This window comes from Salmo trutta, chromosome 15 (genome assembly GCF_901001165.1).
Source record: "Salmo trutta chromosome 15, fSalTru1.1, whole genome shotgun sequence".
Lineage (NCBI taxonomy): Eukaryota > Metazoa > Chordata > Actinopteri > Salmoniformes > Salmonidae > Salmo > Salmo trutta.
Window position 1 is genome coordinate 1,977,585 of NC_042971.1, and position 17,320 is coordinate 1,994,904.

The following is a 17,320-nucleotide window of genomic DNA, read 5'->3' on the forward strand; positions in this document are numbered from 1 at the left end:
CATATTGTGATCAATATTAAAACATTTCCACCTCTCTTCTTCCATCTATTACTGTACTGTCATATTGTGATCAGTATTAAAACATTTCCACCTCTCTTCTTCCATCTATTACTGTACTGTCATATTGTGATCAGTATTAAAACATTTCCACCTCTCTTCTTCCATCTATTACTGTACTGTCATATTGTGATCAGTATTAAAACATTTACACCTCTCTTCTTCCATCTATTACTGTACTGCCATATTGTGATCAGTATTAAAACATTTACACCTCTCTTCTTCCATCTATTACTGTACTGTCATATTGTGATCAGTATTAAAACATTTCCACCTCTCTTCTTCCATCTATTACTGTACTGTCATATTGTGATCAATATTAAAACATTTACACCTCTCTTCTTCCATCTGGTTGATGAACCTTTATTAGTCACATCAGTCACATCATTTCATTCAGTTGAATTGAGTTCATACAGAAACCAGATTGTTGTGTTAAGAATGTGACAAATAAATATTCTACAATATTTACAAACACCAAGAAGCCCAATAACAACCAGATCAGTGATGTGTAAATGAAACCAGTTTTTACAACACAGTGTGGTGATTCATTCTATTAATGACTATTAACTTAGGTGGTGTATAATCATGAATATTTAGATATAATAATAACATTTTATCTCATGACTAAAGAGATATTCTACATTGTTGCTCCAGTGTGTCTTACTGAACATGACCCTGATTAGAGTGAAACATCATGTTGTGTTTGACACAGGGACCACCTGACACAGGGACACTGAGGTGTCATACCAAAGCCTAAACCCTGGATAGAGGGGCTCAGTGAATGTGGTGGTGAATGTGATCAGGTGGGTCAGTGTGTCAGAGGAGGCTCTATAGAAGGTCAGAGTGCCGGCTGGCCAGTCCAGATACACTCCTACTCTGTGGGAGCTGGAGGAGGGGACGTCTATGGTAGTGGGATTATTATTGTGCCAAACCGTGTAACTGTTGTCAGAGCAGTCCAGACACCAGGACTTGTCATTGTATCCAAGACAACAGTCATTAACCCCTCCTCTCCTGCTGATTCCTTTATATGTCACTCCTATGTAAGCCCCTCTCCCACTCCACTCTGCCTCCCAGTAACAGCGCCCAGTCAGACCCTCTCTACACAGCACCTGTTCACAGTCCTCAAATCTCTCTGGGTGATCAGGATACGGCTGCTCCTCTCTCCTACATGTCACCTTTCTGTTCTCCTCAGACAGAGAGAGGAGTCTGTTTACTGTGTTTGGGTCCAGTGTGAGATCACAGACATCTGATGGATGAAACCAGGTATATCACAAATCATCTTCATACTACATCAGAATGTTAATGTTTCTAGGTATTAAAAGACAAAGGAAAGGTTATCTAAGATGGTTATCTAGATGAAGCCATATATTATACAGTATAGTATATGGAGCCATACATTATATAGTAAATGGAGCCAGTCTAATTAGTGTAACCACACATACATAGATCACTTAACAAGCTCTGAAAAATGATTTTTCTTTGAATCAACTTGAAATTAGACTGAGTAATAACAGGATAATTCTGAACATTAGTCAACACTCACATTTTCTAAGCCATGGTTTGATTGTTAACACTCCATCAGGTTTCACACTGGAAGGGGAGCAGGAGAACAGACAGTAAATGTACTCTCTCTCTCTCTCTCTCTCTCTCTCTCTCTCTCTCTCTCTCTCTCTCTCTCTCTCTCTCTCAGCATATCACATTTTCCATGTGGTGGTAAGTAAAATGTCTGGTTTACAGTACATTTAAATTAACATACAAAACCTAACCTGATAACTATCAATTATGATACCTAACCTGTTAACTATCAATTATGATACCTAACCTGTTAACTATCAATTATGATACCTAACCTGATAACTATCAATTATGATACCTAACCTGATAACTATCAATTATGATACCTAACCTGATAACTATCAATTATGATACCTAACCTGATAACTATCAATTATGATACCTAACCTGATAACTATCAATTATGATACCTAACCTGATAACTATCAATTATGATACCTAACCTGATAACTATCAATTATGATACCTAACCTGATAACTATCAATTATGATACCTAACCTGTTAACTATCAATTATGATACCTAACCTGATAACTATCAATTATGATACCTAACCTGATAACTATCAATTATGATACCTAACCTGTTAACTATCAATTCTGATACCTAACCTGTTAACTATCAATTATCATAACAAACCCAAACGCAGAAAAATGTCTTACAGTATGTCACTCATCAACAGATCGACACATGTACATACTTGAGTTTCTCCAGTCTGCAGTGTGGATCCTCCAGTCCAGCAGAGAGCAGTCTGACTCCTGAGTCTCCTGGGTGATTGTAGCTCAGGTCCAGCTCTCTCAGGTGTGAGGGGTTTGACCTCAGAGCTGAGACCAGAGAAGCACAGCCTTCCTCTGTAACTAAACAGCCTGACAGCCTGCAAAGAGTACAATTATTTTGAAAAGAAAGAGTGGCAGCTGTATACTGTATATTTTGCAACTTTCAGAAATAGTTTCCTGTCCCCTGCCAAATCCATCTGTACATGGATTGATCTTCACAATATCTTATGTAGAGCTTGAGAAAATTTTACACATTTTCAAAAAGTAAATGGCTTCATATACTATACTGTATAATGTATGGCTCCATACACTGTATAACGTATGGCTCCATATACTATACCGCTTAATGTATGGCTCCATATACTATACTGTATAATGTATGTCTCCATATACTATATAATGTATGGCTCCATATACTATACTGTATAATGTCTGGCTCCATACACTATATAATGTATGGCTACATATACTATACTGTATAATGTATGGCTCCATATACTATATAATGTATGGCTCCATATAATATACTGTATAATGTATGGCTCCATATAGTATAAAATGTATGGCTCCATATACTATATTGTATAATGTATGGCTCCATATATTATACTGTATTATGTATGGCTCCATATACTATACTACATAATGTATGGCTCCATATACTCTACTGCATAATGTATGGCTCCATATACTATACTGCATAATGTATGGCTCCATATACTATATAATGTATGGCTTCATATACTATATAATGTATGGCTTCATATATTATACTGCATAATGCATGGCTCCATATACTATACTGCATAATGTATGGCTTCATATACTATATAATGTATGGCTTCATATACTCTACTGTATAATGTATGGCTCCATATACTATATAATGTATGGCTTCATATAATCTACTGTATAATGTATGGCTTCATATACTATATAATGTATGGCTTCATATATTATACTGCATAATGCATGGCTCCATATACTATACTGCATAATGTATGGCTTCATATACTATATAATGTATGGCTTCATATACTCTACTGTATAATGTATGGCTCCATATACTATATAATGTATGGCTTCATATAATCTACTGTATAATGTATGGCTTCATATACTATATAATGTATGGCTTCATATACTATACTGTATAATGTATGGCTCCATATACTATACTGCATAATGTATGGTTCCATATACTATACTGCATAATGTATGGCTCCATATACTATACTGCATAATGTATGGCTCCATATACTTTACTGCATAATGTTTTGCTACATATACTATACTGCATAATGTATGGCTCCATATACTATACTGCATACTGTATGGCTCCATATACTATACTGCATAATGTATGGCTCTATATACTATACTGCATAATGTATGGCTCCATATGCTATATAATGTATGGCTTCATATACTACATAATGTATGGCTTCATATACTATATAATGTATGGCTTCATATACTGCATAATGTATGGCTCCATATACTATATAATGTATGGCTTCATATACTGCATAATGTATGGCTCCATATACTATACTGCATAATGTATGGCTCCATATACTGTCAGTCAAAGGTCAGATGGTGAGGTATCAAATTGTCATTGTATTGTGTATTTAGGCCCTTTGTTAACATGTGGATCTGGTGAAAAGTTATCACTTGTTCACCAACTACAGGAATACTGACCTCAGAGTCTCCAGTTTACAGTGGGGATCCTCCAGTCCAGCAGAGAGCAGCTTCACTCCTGAATCCTTCAGGTCATTGTTACTCAGGTCCAGCTCTCTCAGGTGTGAGGGGTTTGACCTCAGAGCTGAGACGAGAGAAGCACAGCCTTCCTCTGTGACTCCACAGAGTGACAACCTGTAAAGAGTTTAACATGATATTAATCACACTGCAACTATTTGGCAGTTAATAGAGAGATTGGTAGCTGTATATATTTATATTCAGTGGGGTCGTGAATTATTAATAAAGGTGAGTAAAAAATACTATAAAATAAAAAACATACAAATACTGAACTCCATAAACTACATGACCAAAAGTATGTGGACACCTGCTCGTCAAACATCTCATTCCAAAGCATGGGAAATAATATGGAGTGCCCCCCCCCCCTTGCTGCTATAACAGCCTCCACTCTTCTGGGAAGGCTTTCCACTAGATGTTGGAACATTGCTGCAGGGACTTGCTTCCATTCAGTCACAAGAGCATTAGGGAGGTCGGGCACTGATGATGGGTGATTAGGCCTGGCTCGCAGTCGGCGTTCCAATTCATCCCAAAGGTGGTTGATGGGGTTGATGTCAGAGTTCTGTGCAGGCCAGTCAAGTTCTTCCACACCGATCTTGACAAACTATTTCTGTGTGCACGGGGGCATTGTCATGCTGAAACAGGAAAGGGCCTTCCCCAAACTGTTGCCACAAAGTTGGAAGCACAGAATCATCTAGAATGTCATTGTATACTTCAGCATTAAGATTTCCCTTCACTGGAACTAAGGGTCTAGCCTCAAACATGAAAAACAGTCCCAGACCATTGTTCCTCTTCCATCAAACTTTACAGATGTCATTGTCCATTCGGGGCGGGTAGCATTCTCCTGGCAACCACCAAAACCAGTCCAATGCTGGCGAGCTTTACACCACTCCAGCCAACACGTGGCATTGTGCATGATGATCTTAGGCTTGTGTGCGGCTGCTTGGCCATGGAAACCCATTTCATAAAGCTCCTGACAAACAGTTATTGTGCTTACGTTCCTTCCAGAGGCAGTTTGGAACCTGGTAGTGAGTGTTGCAACCGAGGACAGACGATTTTTACACGCTATGCGCTTCAGCATTCGGCAGTTACGTTCTGTGAGCTTGTGTGGCCTACCACTTTGCGGCTGAGTCATAGTTGCATCTAGACATTTCCACTTCACAATAACAGCACTTACAGTTGACCGTGGCAGCTTTCGCAGGGTAGAAATTTGACGAACTGACTTGTTGGAAAGGTGGCATCCTATGACGGTGCCACGTTGAAAGTCACTGAGTTCTTCAGTAAGGCCATTCTACTGCCAATGTTTCTTTATGGAGATTGCATGGCAGTGTGTTCGATTTTATACACCTGTCAGCCACGGGTGTGGCTGTAAAAGCCAAATCCACTAATTTGAAGTTGTGTCCATATACTTTTGTATAGATAGTGTATATTGTATGCTACATATTTGTTTTACAAATGACATTATTTTATACTAATACAGTTGCTCTGAGAAATAGATTTAATTTAACAAGTAACAAAAAAAAGATAGAGGTGAACGTTTTTGGATCCCCTGTTTTCATCCCACCAAAACAACTCTTACACTAAAAGGACGTTATCATAATTTTAACAATTTCATCATTTCATTCCAACCTCATAGTGTGGAAATATATAGGAAATACAGGTAAATCATGTTTTTGACTGCATTGGGCCTTTAAAATGCATTCTCTCTACAAGCAATCTCTCATTCATATAAAATATTGTAATTGTCATGTAATCTAGTTTGTCTATACGTAAGAACAATCACAATGAACGGTTTAACTTAATAAAGGCATGTTTACTGCTAACTTGACATGGTTTCATATTACAAGAAACATATCAGAGAGGTGCCCACTGGCCCTCATTAGCATATGGCCAATCAGATGATGTTATGCAAATAACAAATAACACCAGAGTAATGATAATGAATACATTTTCTTCCAAACGTCTCTGCCAATAACAGCTAGTTTTCAGTTTTTCCCTCCCCACTCAGACCACTCCCAGACAGTCCTAGCTAAATTATTCCTTGAGAAATTGCTCTTTGCGAAGAAGCTATTTTTTGTTAATTTTTACAATTTAAATTGAAAACAATCACAGTAAGGTACTTCTTACCCAGAGATTTGTATTTATTTATTTTTATTTAACCTGTGTTTAACTAGGTAAGTTAGTTAAGAACAAATTCTTATTTACAATGACGGCATAGGAACAGTGGGTTTACTGCCTTGTTCAGGGGCAGAATGACAAATTTTTACCTTGTCAGCTCAGGGATTCGATCTATTGAGATAAAAATGGCTGCATTGGACCTTTAAAACTGTAGAGTTTAAGCACAGTCTACATATACTGAGGTATCAGATTTACATTGCATTGAGTATAATACTGAGTTTGTTAACACTCAGATCTGGTGAACAGTTATCTCTTAATGACCAAACACAGGAACACTGATGTCATGACGTTGGCCTGTGGGTAAGGTTTATGACCCCCCCATAAATACCTTTCTCCCTTCCCTCTCTCTCTGACTCTACTGAAGGACTCTTGAATAGCCTTTGTTAAACATAGAGAGTCTGGGAACATCAAACAAGTGGGGGGAAAGGAACCATATTTCGGTAATAGAACCAGTTGAAAATATGCGTTGGTACTTAACTTGTTATGGATAGGGGGCAGTATTTTCACGGCCGGACAAAAAACGTACCCGATTTAATCTGATTATTACTCCTGCCCAGAAACTAGAATAGGCATATAATTATTAGCTTTGGATAGAAAACACTCCAAAGTTTCTAAAACTGTTTGAATGGTGTCTGTGAGTATAACAGAACTCATTTGGCAGGCCAAAACCTGAGAAGATTCCAAACAGGAAGCGCTCTCTCTGACCATTTCATGGCCTTATTGATCATCTCTAACAAAAACAGGGGATCTCTGGCATGACGTGACACTTCCTACGGCTCCCATAGGCTCTCAGAACCCGGGAAAAAGCTGAATGACGTAATTCCAAGCCCTGGCTGAAAAACATTAGCGCTTTTGCCAAGTGGTCTATCAGCGGACAATGGGACTCAGGCTCGTGCACGAGACGACCCCATGTTTTTATTCTTTCGTCTTTGAACGGATAAAACGACTCCCGGTCGGAATATTATCGCTTTTTTACGAGAAAAATAGCATAAAAATTGATTTTAAACAACGGTTGACATGCTTCGAAGTACGGTAATGGAATATTTAGACACTCCTAGGACATTATGTTATACAATACATGCATGTTTTGTTCAATCAAGTTCATATTTATATCAAAAACCAGCTTTTTACATTAGCATGTGACTAGCATGTGACTAGCATTCCCACCGAACACTTCCGGTGAATTTACTAAATTACTCACGATAAACGTTCACAAAAAACATAACAATTATTTTAAGAATTATAGATACAGAACTCCTCTATGCACTCGCTATGTCCGATTTTAAAATAGCTTTTCGGTGAAAGCACATTTTGCAATATTCTCAGTAGATAGCCCGGCATCACAGGGCTAGCTATTTAGACACCCAGCAAGTTTAGCCCTCACCAAAGTCAGATTTACTATAAGAAAAATGTTAAATGACCTGTTCACCGGACGTGCTTGTTGCACCCTCGACAATTACTATGATTATTATTATTTGACCATGCTGGTCATTTACGAACATTTTAACATCTTGACCATGTTCTGTTATAATATCCACCCGGCACAGCCAGAAGAGGACTGGCCACCCCTCATAGCCTGGTTCCTCTCTAGGTTTCTTCCTAGGTTTTTGGCCTTTCTCAGGAGTTTTTCCTAGGGAGTTTTTCCCAGCCACCGTGCTTCTTTCACATGCATTGCTTGCTGTTTGGGGTTTTAGGCTGGGTTTCTGTACAGCACTTTGAGATTTCAGCTGATGTACGAAGGGCTATATAAATAAATTTGATTTGATTTGATTTGATTACTACCTTTGCTGTCTTCGTCAGAATGCACTCCCAGGACTTCTACTTCAATAACAAATGTTGGTTTGGTCCCAAATAATCCATAGTTATATCCAAATAGCGGCGTTTTGTTCGTGCGTTCAAGACACTATCCGAATGGTATAGAAGGGTGACGAGCACGACGCATTCGTGACAAAAAAATTCTAAATATTCCATTACCGTACTTCGAAGCATGTCAACCGCTGTTTAAAATCAATTTTTATGCAATTTTTCTCGTAAAAAAGCGATAATATTCCGACCGGGAGTGGTGGTTTTCGTTCAAAGAGAGAGAAAATAAAAACATCTCGTGCCCTCGTGCACGAGCCCCAGTCTGATGGTCCTCTGACAGGCCACTATCCAAAAGCGCTAATGTGTTTCAGGCAGGGGCTGCCTCGATATCATTCAGCTTTTTCCCGGGTTCTGAGAGCCTATGGGAGCCGTAGGAAGTGTCACGTTACAGCAAAGATCCTCAGTCTTCAATAAAAAGAGCCAAGATGAACAAGAACTTGTCAGACAGGCTCTTCCTGTAAGGAATCTTCTCAGGTTTTTGCCTGCCATATGAGTTCTGTTATACTCACAGACACCATTCAAACAGTTTTAGAAACTTTAGGGTGTTTTCTATCCAAAGCCAATAATTATATGCATATTCTAGTTACTGGGCAGGAGTAGTAATCAGATTAAATCGGGTACGTTTTTTATCCGGCCGTGTAAATACTGCCCCCTATCCCCAACAGGTTAATTGCAGAGAAAGGATTTTATAGAGTAGCATGTCATATCACTTAATCCGGCATAGCCAAAGACACGACACTGACCTGAGAGTCTCCAGTTTACAGTGGGGATTCCCCAGTCCAGCAGAGAGCAGCTTCACTCCTGAATCCTTCAGGTCATTGTTACTCAGATCCAGCTCTCTCAGATATGAGGAGTTTGAGCTGAGAACTGAGGCCAAAACTTCACAGGATGTGTCTGTGAGTTTACAACCAGTGAGTCTGCCAACACAGAGTCAATACCATGAGAGACAGGTTGTGTTATAATCCATGATGTAGTGGTAAAAAAGTGGTGGGTGTTGGGTAAACGCTGATTGCTGTTAACAGAGAATAAAGTAAAGCTCCCCATATACTTCAATACATTTTCCCACAAAAGATGCGTAAATGCTCATGCAAAATGAAAAAGATGTGTAAACTGCATTTACTTGCGTTTACCCTCCACTGATTATAATGCTATGCTTAGCTTACACTATTACCCAGACACAACTAATGTGTACACTGTGCATACATGGCTCATTGTTTTCTCTAATTGTTTTTTATATAAACATTTCTTCAAGAGTTTTCAGCTGATAGAAAATCAAGTCAGCCAATAACCTTGTTTTTATCCAACCATTTGTATTCAAGTAAAGTACATTTCTGATAAAACAGTAATGAAATGCTAGATGGAAATAGCATCCCACTGGGCAAAAACGGATTGATCAATGGGATGACATTGAATCAACGTTGAAAACTGAATGGATTCGCAAAAAGTCATCAAAGTAAGGGCATTTTGTATTTTTTTAACCCAACCTTTAACCTAAATCCAATAACATGGTGACATTTGTTATTCATTTCATGTTGAATTTACGGTTAGTTGAGAACTCAGCTAAATGTAAATCAAAACTAGATATTGAACTGGCGCCAATGCCCAGTGGGATATTTGTCGTAAATTTTCCTAAATGTCAACAAAATAATTTACTCTAGACAGGAGTGGATAATGTTTGCCAGTAAAATAGCACATGGGACCAGTAGTGGACACGCTTTGTTGCGCAAATGTTGCTAGAATCAGGGGTGCAACTTTCACTGGGGACGGGGGGACATTTCCCCCTACATTCTGAAATTGCATTTTTGTACCCCCCCAGTTTTATCATTGGAATGGGGTTAAAAACGAGGCAACAGTGTGCTTTAGGACCATGCGGACGCCTCTGAGTTGTCGGGTAGGCTGTTTGGAGTGTTTATCCAACTGGATTATACCCCTCCCCCCAACACTTCCAAAACCAAAGTTGCACCCCTGGCTAGAATAACCATCATGTCGAAATAAACTGCAGCCACATTAACTCACACTAGGACTTGGAAAATCATGCAGTTTATTAGGCTACAGATTAAATAAATTATGATTAACTTCACAGGTTTGTGAAAGTGCACAGTGATGAACTTGATCTAAAAAAATTATCTCATCATGAACCCTCTGCACTGTATCTGCCAGTCGTTGGCTAGAGTGCATGTGACCAGACAAGTGGGAAAATGTTCTGATATCGCTAGACTTTGTGGCAAAACCATCGACAGAAACTCATAGAAACTCAAATAACTTCTGTTTTTTATTTGGTAAATGAAAAATTATAGGTGCATTTTTCTAGGGAAAGCAAATTGGTCGACTAGATTGTGAAGAAAATATTATTCCCAATAGTACCAAACTCTAAACTAAAGAGCTATCCCAGCAACCCCTGCTGTTTAAACCCAAAGCCACAGCACCCGCTATCCGCTAGTCATTAAATTAAGGTGACAAACTCTTATTAGAAACACATGGATTTTCTCACCAAATTAAAAACCGTAAGCTTCACTGTCTAAACACATATGGTGTGGACTATGTGTGCCTGGTAAACACATGTGGATCTGGTGAACAGTTATCACTTGTTGACCAACTACAGGAATACTGACCTCAGAGTCTCCAGTCTGCAGTGGGGATTCCCCAGTCCAGCAGAGATCAGCTTCACTCCTGAATCCTTCAGGTCATTGTTACTCAGGTCCAGCTCTCTCAGATATGAGGAGTTTGAGCTGAGAACTGAGGCCAAAACTTCACAGGATGTGTCTGTGAGTTTACAGCCATTGAGTCTGTCAACATAGAATAAATACCATGAGAGACAGGTTGTAATAAAATGTTATGCTTAGCTTCCCCTGCTTACACTGTTACACCTGCCCGACTAATATGTCCCCAGTGCATTGCTTTCTGATCAGTTTGTATTATATTATGTTCAAGAGTTTCAGCTATTAAAAATACTGCTGCTCCCACATACAGTAAGTTTGAGTACTTACAGAGCCTTTCTGCGGCACCTCACAGCTGGGAGCAGTCTCCTACGACCCTCCTGTGTTGTCTTGTATTCTTTTAGGTCAAACACATCCAGAACCTCCTCTGATATCTGCAGCATGTAGGCCAGCGCTGAACACTGAGCAAGTGTGAGGTTTATCGATCTTTTCTCTGACCTCAAGTACTCTTGGATTTCCTCCTGTACTGAATGTTCTTTCATCTCTATCAGACAGTGGAAGAGATTAATCCACCTCTCAGGGGAGATGTTCTTCCTCTGCATCACCTTAAGGGATCGGATTGTTTTCTGGACGCTCTCTGGACTGCTTTCTGTCTGTGTCACCAGACCTCGTAGGAGTTTCTGATTGGACTCCACTGACATGCCATGAAGGAAGCGGACAAAAAGGTCCAGGTGTCCATTCTTACTCTCCAAGGCTTTATCCACGGTACTCTTCAGCAGCTCATGCAAGGTTAGCTCTTCAGACTTTCTCTTGAAGAAGGGCTTCAGTGCATCCATGTTCTTGCTTGTGTAACAATGGTACATGTAGACAGCTGAGAGAAACTCCTGAATGCTTAGATGTACAAAGCAGTACACCACTCTCTGAAATAACACAGACTCTTCTTTAAAGATGTGTGTGCACACTCCTGAGTACAGTGATGCTTCTTTGACATCAATGCCGCACACGTTCAGGTCTTCTTCATAGAACATGAGATTACCCTTCTCCAGATTTTCAAACGCCAGCTTCCCCAGCTTCAAAAGAACTTCCTTATGTGACTCCATGAGCTCCTCTTGATCCATCTCATCTCTTCCATGATACTTCTGGTTCTTCAGGCTGGTCTGAATGAGCACGAAGAGTGTGAACATCTCAGTCAGAGTCGTGGGCATCTCTTCTCTCTTATGTTTCAACATGTGTTCAAGGACTATTGCAGAAATCCAACAGAAGACTGGAATGTGGCACATGATGTGGAGGCTCCTTGATGTCTTTATGTGTGAGATGATTCTGCTGGCCAGGTCCTCATCACTGAATCTCTTCCTGAAGTACTCCTCCTTCTGTGGGTCATTGAACCCTCGTACCTCTGTCACCTGGTCAACACACTGAGGGGGGATCTGATTAGTTGCTGCTGGTCGGGACGTTATCCAGAGGAGAGCAGAGGGAAGCAGATTTCCCTTGATGAGGTTTGTCAGCAGAACATCTACAGATGATGTCTGGGTGACATCAGACACATTTTCATTGTGCTGGAAATCCAATGGAAGTCTGCTTTCATCCAAACCATCAAAGATGAACATAGCTTTACAGGCAGTGAGTTTCTTTGCATTGCCTATGTCTAGTTCTGTGTGGAAGTCATTTAAAAGTCTGAGAAAACTGTACTGGCGATCTTTGATCAAGTTCAGCTCCCGGAAAGGAAGTACAAATATGATATCCACATCTTGGTTTGCCTTCCCTTCAGCCCAGTCTAGGATGAACTTCTGCACAGAGACTGTTTTTCCGATGCCAGCGATGCCCTTCGTCAGCACAGTTCTGATGCTTCTCTCTTGGCCGGGTAAGGGTTTAAAGATGTCATTGCAGTGGATTACTGTGTCATGTGAGGTTGGTGTCCTGGGTGCTGTCTCTAGCTGCCACACCTCATGTTCATTGTTAACCCCTTCACTCTCGCCTTCTGTGATGTAGAGCTCTGTGTAAATCCTGTTGAGGGGAGTTTGGTTCCCTGCTGTTTCGATGCCTTCTATCACACATTCATACCTCCTTTTCAGACTGTCTTTATGGTTTACTATAGCTCTCTGCAGGCTGTCATCCACTACAAGGGAAGAGGAAATAGGGTGTTATCAGACACATTCGTTGACAGCATGAAATGTGGGCCTTCCACAACTACAGTAACTTATATTATTGTAGTTAACACTTAATCAAATTGAGGTATTGACTTAGCACAGGTCTGCAAGTGGTCTTACATTTTTCAAAGCCTCTTGCATCATTGGGTTCACTCAGGTGCTGTAGTACAGGACGTGTTCTGGATCTCTTTCTACACTGAGGACAGTCATAGTCTCCTGAAGGAGCAGGTTTCTCCCAGTATCTGGTGATGCACTGTCTGCAGAACCTGTGTCCACAGGTGATAGAGACTGGATCCCTCAGAACCTGCTGGCACACTGCACACCTGGACTGATCCTCTGGCAGAGTAGACCATCCACTACAGAGATAAAGGAGAGAGAGATACTGATCCTCTAACAGAGTAGACCATCCACTACAGAGATAAAGGAGAGAGAGATACTGATCCTCTAACAGAGTAGACCATCCACTACAGAGATAAAGGAGAGAGAGATACTGATCCTCTAACAGAGTAGACCATCCACTACAGAGATAAAGGAGAGAGAGATACTGATCCTCTAACAGAGTAGACCATCCACTACAGAGATAAAGGAGAGAGATACTGATCCTCTAACATAGTAGACCATAACCTACAGAGATAAAGGAGAGAGAGATACTGATCCTCTAACAGAGGAGACCATCCACTACAGAGATAAAGGAGAGAGAGAGATACTGATCCTCTAACAGAGTAGACCATCCACTACAGAGATAAAGGAGAGAGAGATACTGATCCTCTAACAGAGTAGAACATCCACTACAGAGATAAAGGAGAGAGAGAGATACTGATCCTCTAACAGAGTAGACCATCCACTACAGAGATAAAGGAGAGAGAGAGATACTGATCCTCTAACAGAGTAGACCATCCACTACAGAGATAAAGGAGAGAGAGAGACTTGTAGATGTTACTACTGATCCTCTAACAGAGTAGACCATCCACTACAGAGATAAAGGAGAGAGAGAGATACTGATCCTCTAACAGAGTAGACCATCCACTACAGAGATACAGGAGAGAGAGATACTGATCCTCTAACAGAGTAGACCATACACTACAGAGATAAAGGAGAGAGAGAGATACTGATCCTCTAACAGAGTAGACCATCCACTACAGAGATAAAGGAGAGAGAGATACTGATCCTCTAACAGAGTAGACCATCCACTACAGAGATAAAGGAGAGAGAGATACTGATCCTCTGGCAGAGTAGACCATCCACTACAGAGATAAAGGAGAGAGAGAGATACTGATCCTCTAACAGAGTAGACCATCCACTACAGAGATAAAGGAGAGAGAGATACTGATCCTCTAACAGAGTAGACCATCCACTACAGAGATAAAGGAGAGAGAGATACTGATCCTCTAACAGAGTAGACCATCCACTACAGAGATAAAGGAGGGAGAGATACTGATCCTCTAACAGAGTAGACCATCCACTACAGAGATAAAGGAGAGAGAGAGAGATACTGATCCTCTAACAGAGTAGACCATCCACTACAGAGATAAAGGAGAGAGAGAGATTGTAGATGTTACTACTGATCCTCTAACAGAGTAGAATATCCTCTACAGAGATAAAGGAGAGAGATACTGATCCTCTAACAGAGTAGACCATCCACTACAGAGATAAAGGAGAGAGAGAGATACTGATCCTCTAACAGAGTAGACCATCCACGACAGAGATAAAGGAGAGAGAGAGATACTGATCCTCTGACAGAGTAGACCATCCACTACAGAGATAAAGGAGAGAGAGAGATACTGATCCTCTAACAGAGTAGACCATCCACTACAGAGATAAAGGAGAGAGAGAGATACTGATCCTCTAACAGAGTAGACCATCCACTACAGAGATAAAGGAGAGAGAGATACTGATCCTCTAACAGAGTAGACCATCCACTACAGAGATAAAGGAGAGAGAGAGATATACTCTGTTCATAGACAGACAGCTGGGAACAGTATACTCTGTTCATAGACAGACAGCTGGGAACAGTATACTCTGTTCATAGACAGACAGCTGGGAACAGTATACTCTGTTCATAGACAGAGTTTTGATCAAATCTATGGACAAATAAATACCTCTATCCTATAATCACACTCTGCTATTTATTGCTGCCCAGCAGATGTAACTAACCCCCTCTCTCCCTCTCGCCGTCTCTCGCCGTCTCTCGCCGTCTCTCGCCGTCTCTCTCTCTCTCTCTCTGTCTCTGTCTCTGTCTCTGTCTCTGTCTCTCTGTCTCTCTGTCTCTCTGTCTCTCTGTCTCTCTGTCTCTCTGTCTCTCTGTCTCTCTGTCTCTCTGTCTCTCTGTCTCTCTCTGTCTCTGTCTCTGTCTCTGTCTCTCTCTGTCTCTCTCCCCCCTCACTCACTCTCTCTCTCTCTCTCTCTCTCTCTCTCTCTCTCTCTCTCTCTCTCTCGCGCGCTCTCTCTCTCTCTCTCTCTCTCTCCCTCCCTCCCTCTCTGTATATCTCTCTCTCCCTCCCTCCCTCTCTGTCTCTCCCTCTCTCTCTCCCCCCTCCCTCTCTCTCTCTCTCTCTCTCTCTCCCTCCCTCTCCCTCTCCCTCTCCCCCCTCACTCACTCTCTCTCTCTCTCTCTCTCTCTCTCTCTACCACACCTGCTGTCTCGACCTCTGAATACTCAAATATGAAAAGTCAACTGACAATTTACTCCTGAGGTACTGACCTGTTGCAACCTCTATAACCACTGTGATTATTATTTGACCCTGCTGGTCATCTATGAACATTTGAACATCTTGAAGAACAATCTGAACTTAATGGCCATGTTCTCTTATAATCTCCCCCCAGCACAGCCAGAAGAGGACTGGCCACCCCTCAGAGCCTGGTTCCTCTCTAGGTTTCTTCCTAGGTTCCTGCCTTTCTAGGGAGTTTTTCCAGCCACCGGGCTTCAACATCCAAACATGATCTGTTCAGCACGAGACGACAGTTAGACACCATGACGTGTTTCTGCCAATGAGCTTCAAATCAAATTGTATTTGATAAAATAACAAAACAATTATAATAACAATAAAATAACGATAACGAGACTATAAGGAGAACCAGTACTGAGTCAATGTGCAGGGGTACCAGGTAGTTGAGGTAATAATGAGACTATAAGGAGCACCAGTACTGAGTCAATGTGCAGGGGTACCAGGTAGTTGAGGTAATAATGAGACTATAAGGAGTACCATTACTGAGTCAATGTGCAGGGGTACCAGGTAGTTGAGGTAATAATGAGACTATAAGGAGTACCAGTACTGAGTCAATGTGCAGGGGTACCAGGTAGTTGAGGTAATAATGAGACTATAAGGAGAACCAGTACTGAGTCAATGTGCAGGGGTACCAGGTAGTTGAGGTAATAATGAGACTATAAGGAGTACCAGTACTGAGTCAATGTGCAGGGGTACCAGGTAGTTGAGGTAATTGAGGGAATATCCACATGTAGGTAGGGGTAAAAGTGACTAGGCAATCAGGATAGATAGGGGCGGAAGGGTAGCCGAGTGTTGAGCTAGTAACTGAAAGGTTGCAAGTTCAAATCCCCGAGCTGACAAGGTACAAATCTGTCGTCTTGCCCCTGAATAAGGTAGTTAACCCACTGTTCCTAGGCTGTCATTGAAAATAAGAATTTGTTCTTAACTGACTTGCCTAGTTAAATAAAGGTAAAATAAAAGTAGAGATCACATCTTCTCATCCAGGGAGTTCAGACACACATGGGGGGAATGTTGTGTTTGTTTAATATTGTTTTAGGACTATTAAAATGGACAAAAATAGCCTACGGATTATGAAAACAACAAAAAATAAATGTGAAAATGGGAGAGGAGAAATGACTAGAGACAGTGTTGTTTAACTCACTGACCATGACCCATGAGTTCTTCTTACCTTTGTTCAGTAGAAAAGTCTCCCTCTCTAAACTCTATAGGATGCATCATAGACCGGTCACTCTTCATGGACACACAGCTGGGAACAGGGGAGGCTGGTCTCTCCTGCTTGATTGGACTTCAACACAGTAGAGACAAACATTACATCTCTCATCTACTAAATGTATGGTGTTTTTGGTTTATGTCAGTTTCATTGTTTGTTATGCTATAAATTGTTATTTTATGGTTGTAAGTGGTAAAATGAACTAGAAAATGTTATATTTTGCAATTCTGAGTAAATACTACTTTAGTAAGGAATTACACATTATTCAGTAGTACTGTAGTTGCTAAATAATTCCAATAGATGGAAGCATAAGACCACGATAGATAGTTCAACAGATTAGTTTAGTTCTCCCTGGATTCACCACCACTCCCCCCCA

General features: G+C 40.7%; 2 protein-coding genes across 2 annotated transcripts in view; one reads left to right on the forward strand and one right to left on the reverse strand.

Moving 5' to 3' along the window:
- LOC115149648 (tripartite motif-containing protein 16-like) overlaps positions 1–17,320 on the forward strand; it is a 1,197,515-nt gene that overhangs the window by 118,008 nt on the left and 1,062,187 nt on the right. The window lies entirely within an intron of this gene.
- Positions 217–16,949, reverse strand: LOC115149572 (NLR family CARD domain-containing protein 3). The gene is made up of 8 exons (XM_029692528.1): positions 16,903–16,949; positions 13,129–13,364; positions 11,192–12,977; positions 10,817–10,990; positions 8,948–9,121; positions 2,333–2,506; positions 1,601–1,647; positions 217–1,303 (listed from the first exon to the last, which is right to left on the reverse strand). Exons 1-8 carry the CDS (start codon positions 16,947–16,949, stop codon positions 750–752), a joined length of 3,192 nt encoding a protein of 1,063 aa, XP_029548388.1. The 3' UTR covers positions 217–749.

Coding starts and splice junctions, on each gene's coding strand:
- LOC115149572 (XM_029692528.1), bottom strand. CDS start 16,949: ATGCATCCTATAGAGTTTAGAGAGGGAGACTTTTCTACTGAACAAAG. Junction 13,365..16,902: donor GACTTTTCTACTGAACAAAG/GTAAGAAGAACT, acceptor TTATCTCTGTAG/TGGATGGTCTACTCTGCCAG. Junction 10,991..11,191: donor AGGTGCCGCAGAAAGGCTCT/GTAAGTACTCAA, acceptor CTATGTTGACAG/ACTCAATGGCTGTAAACTCA.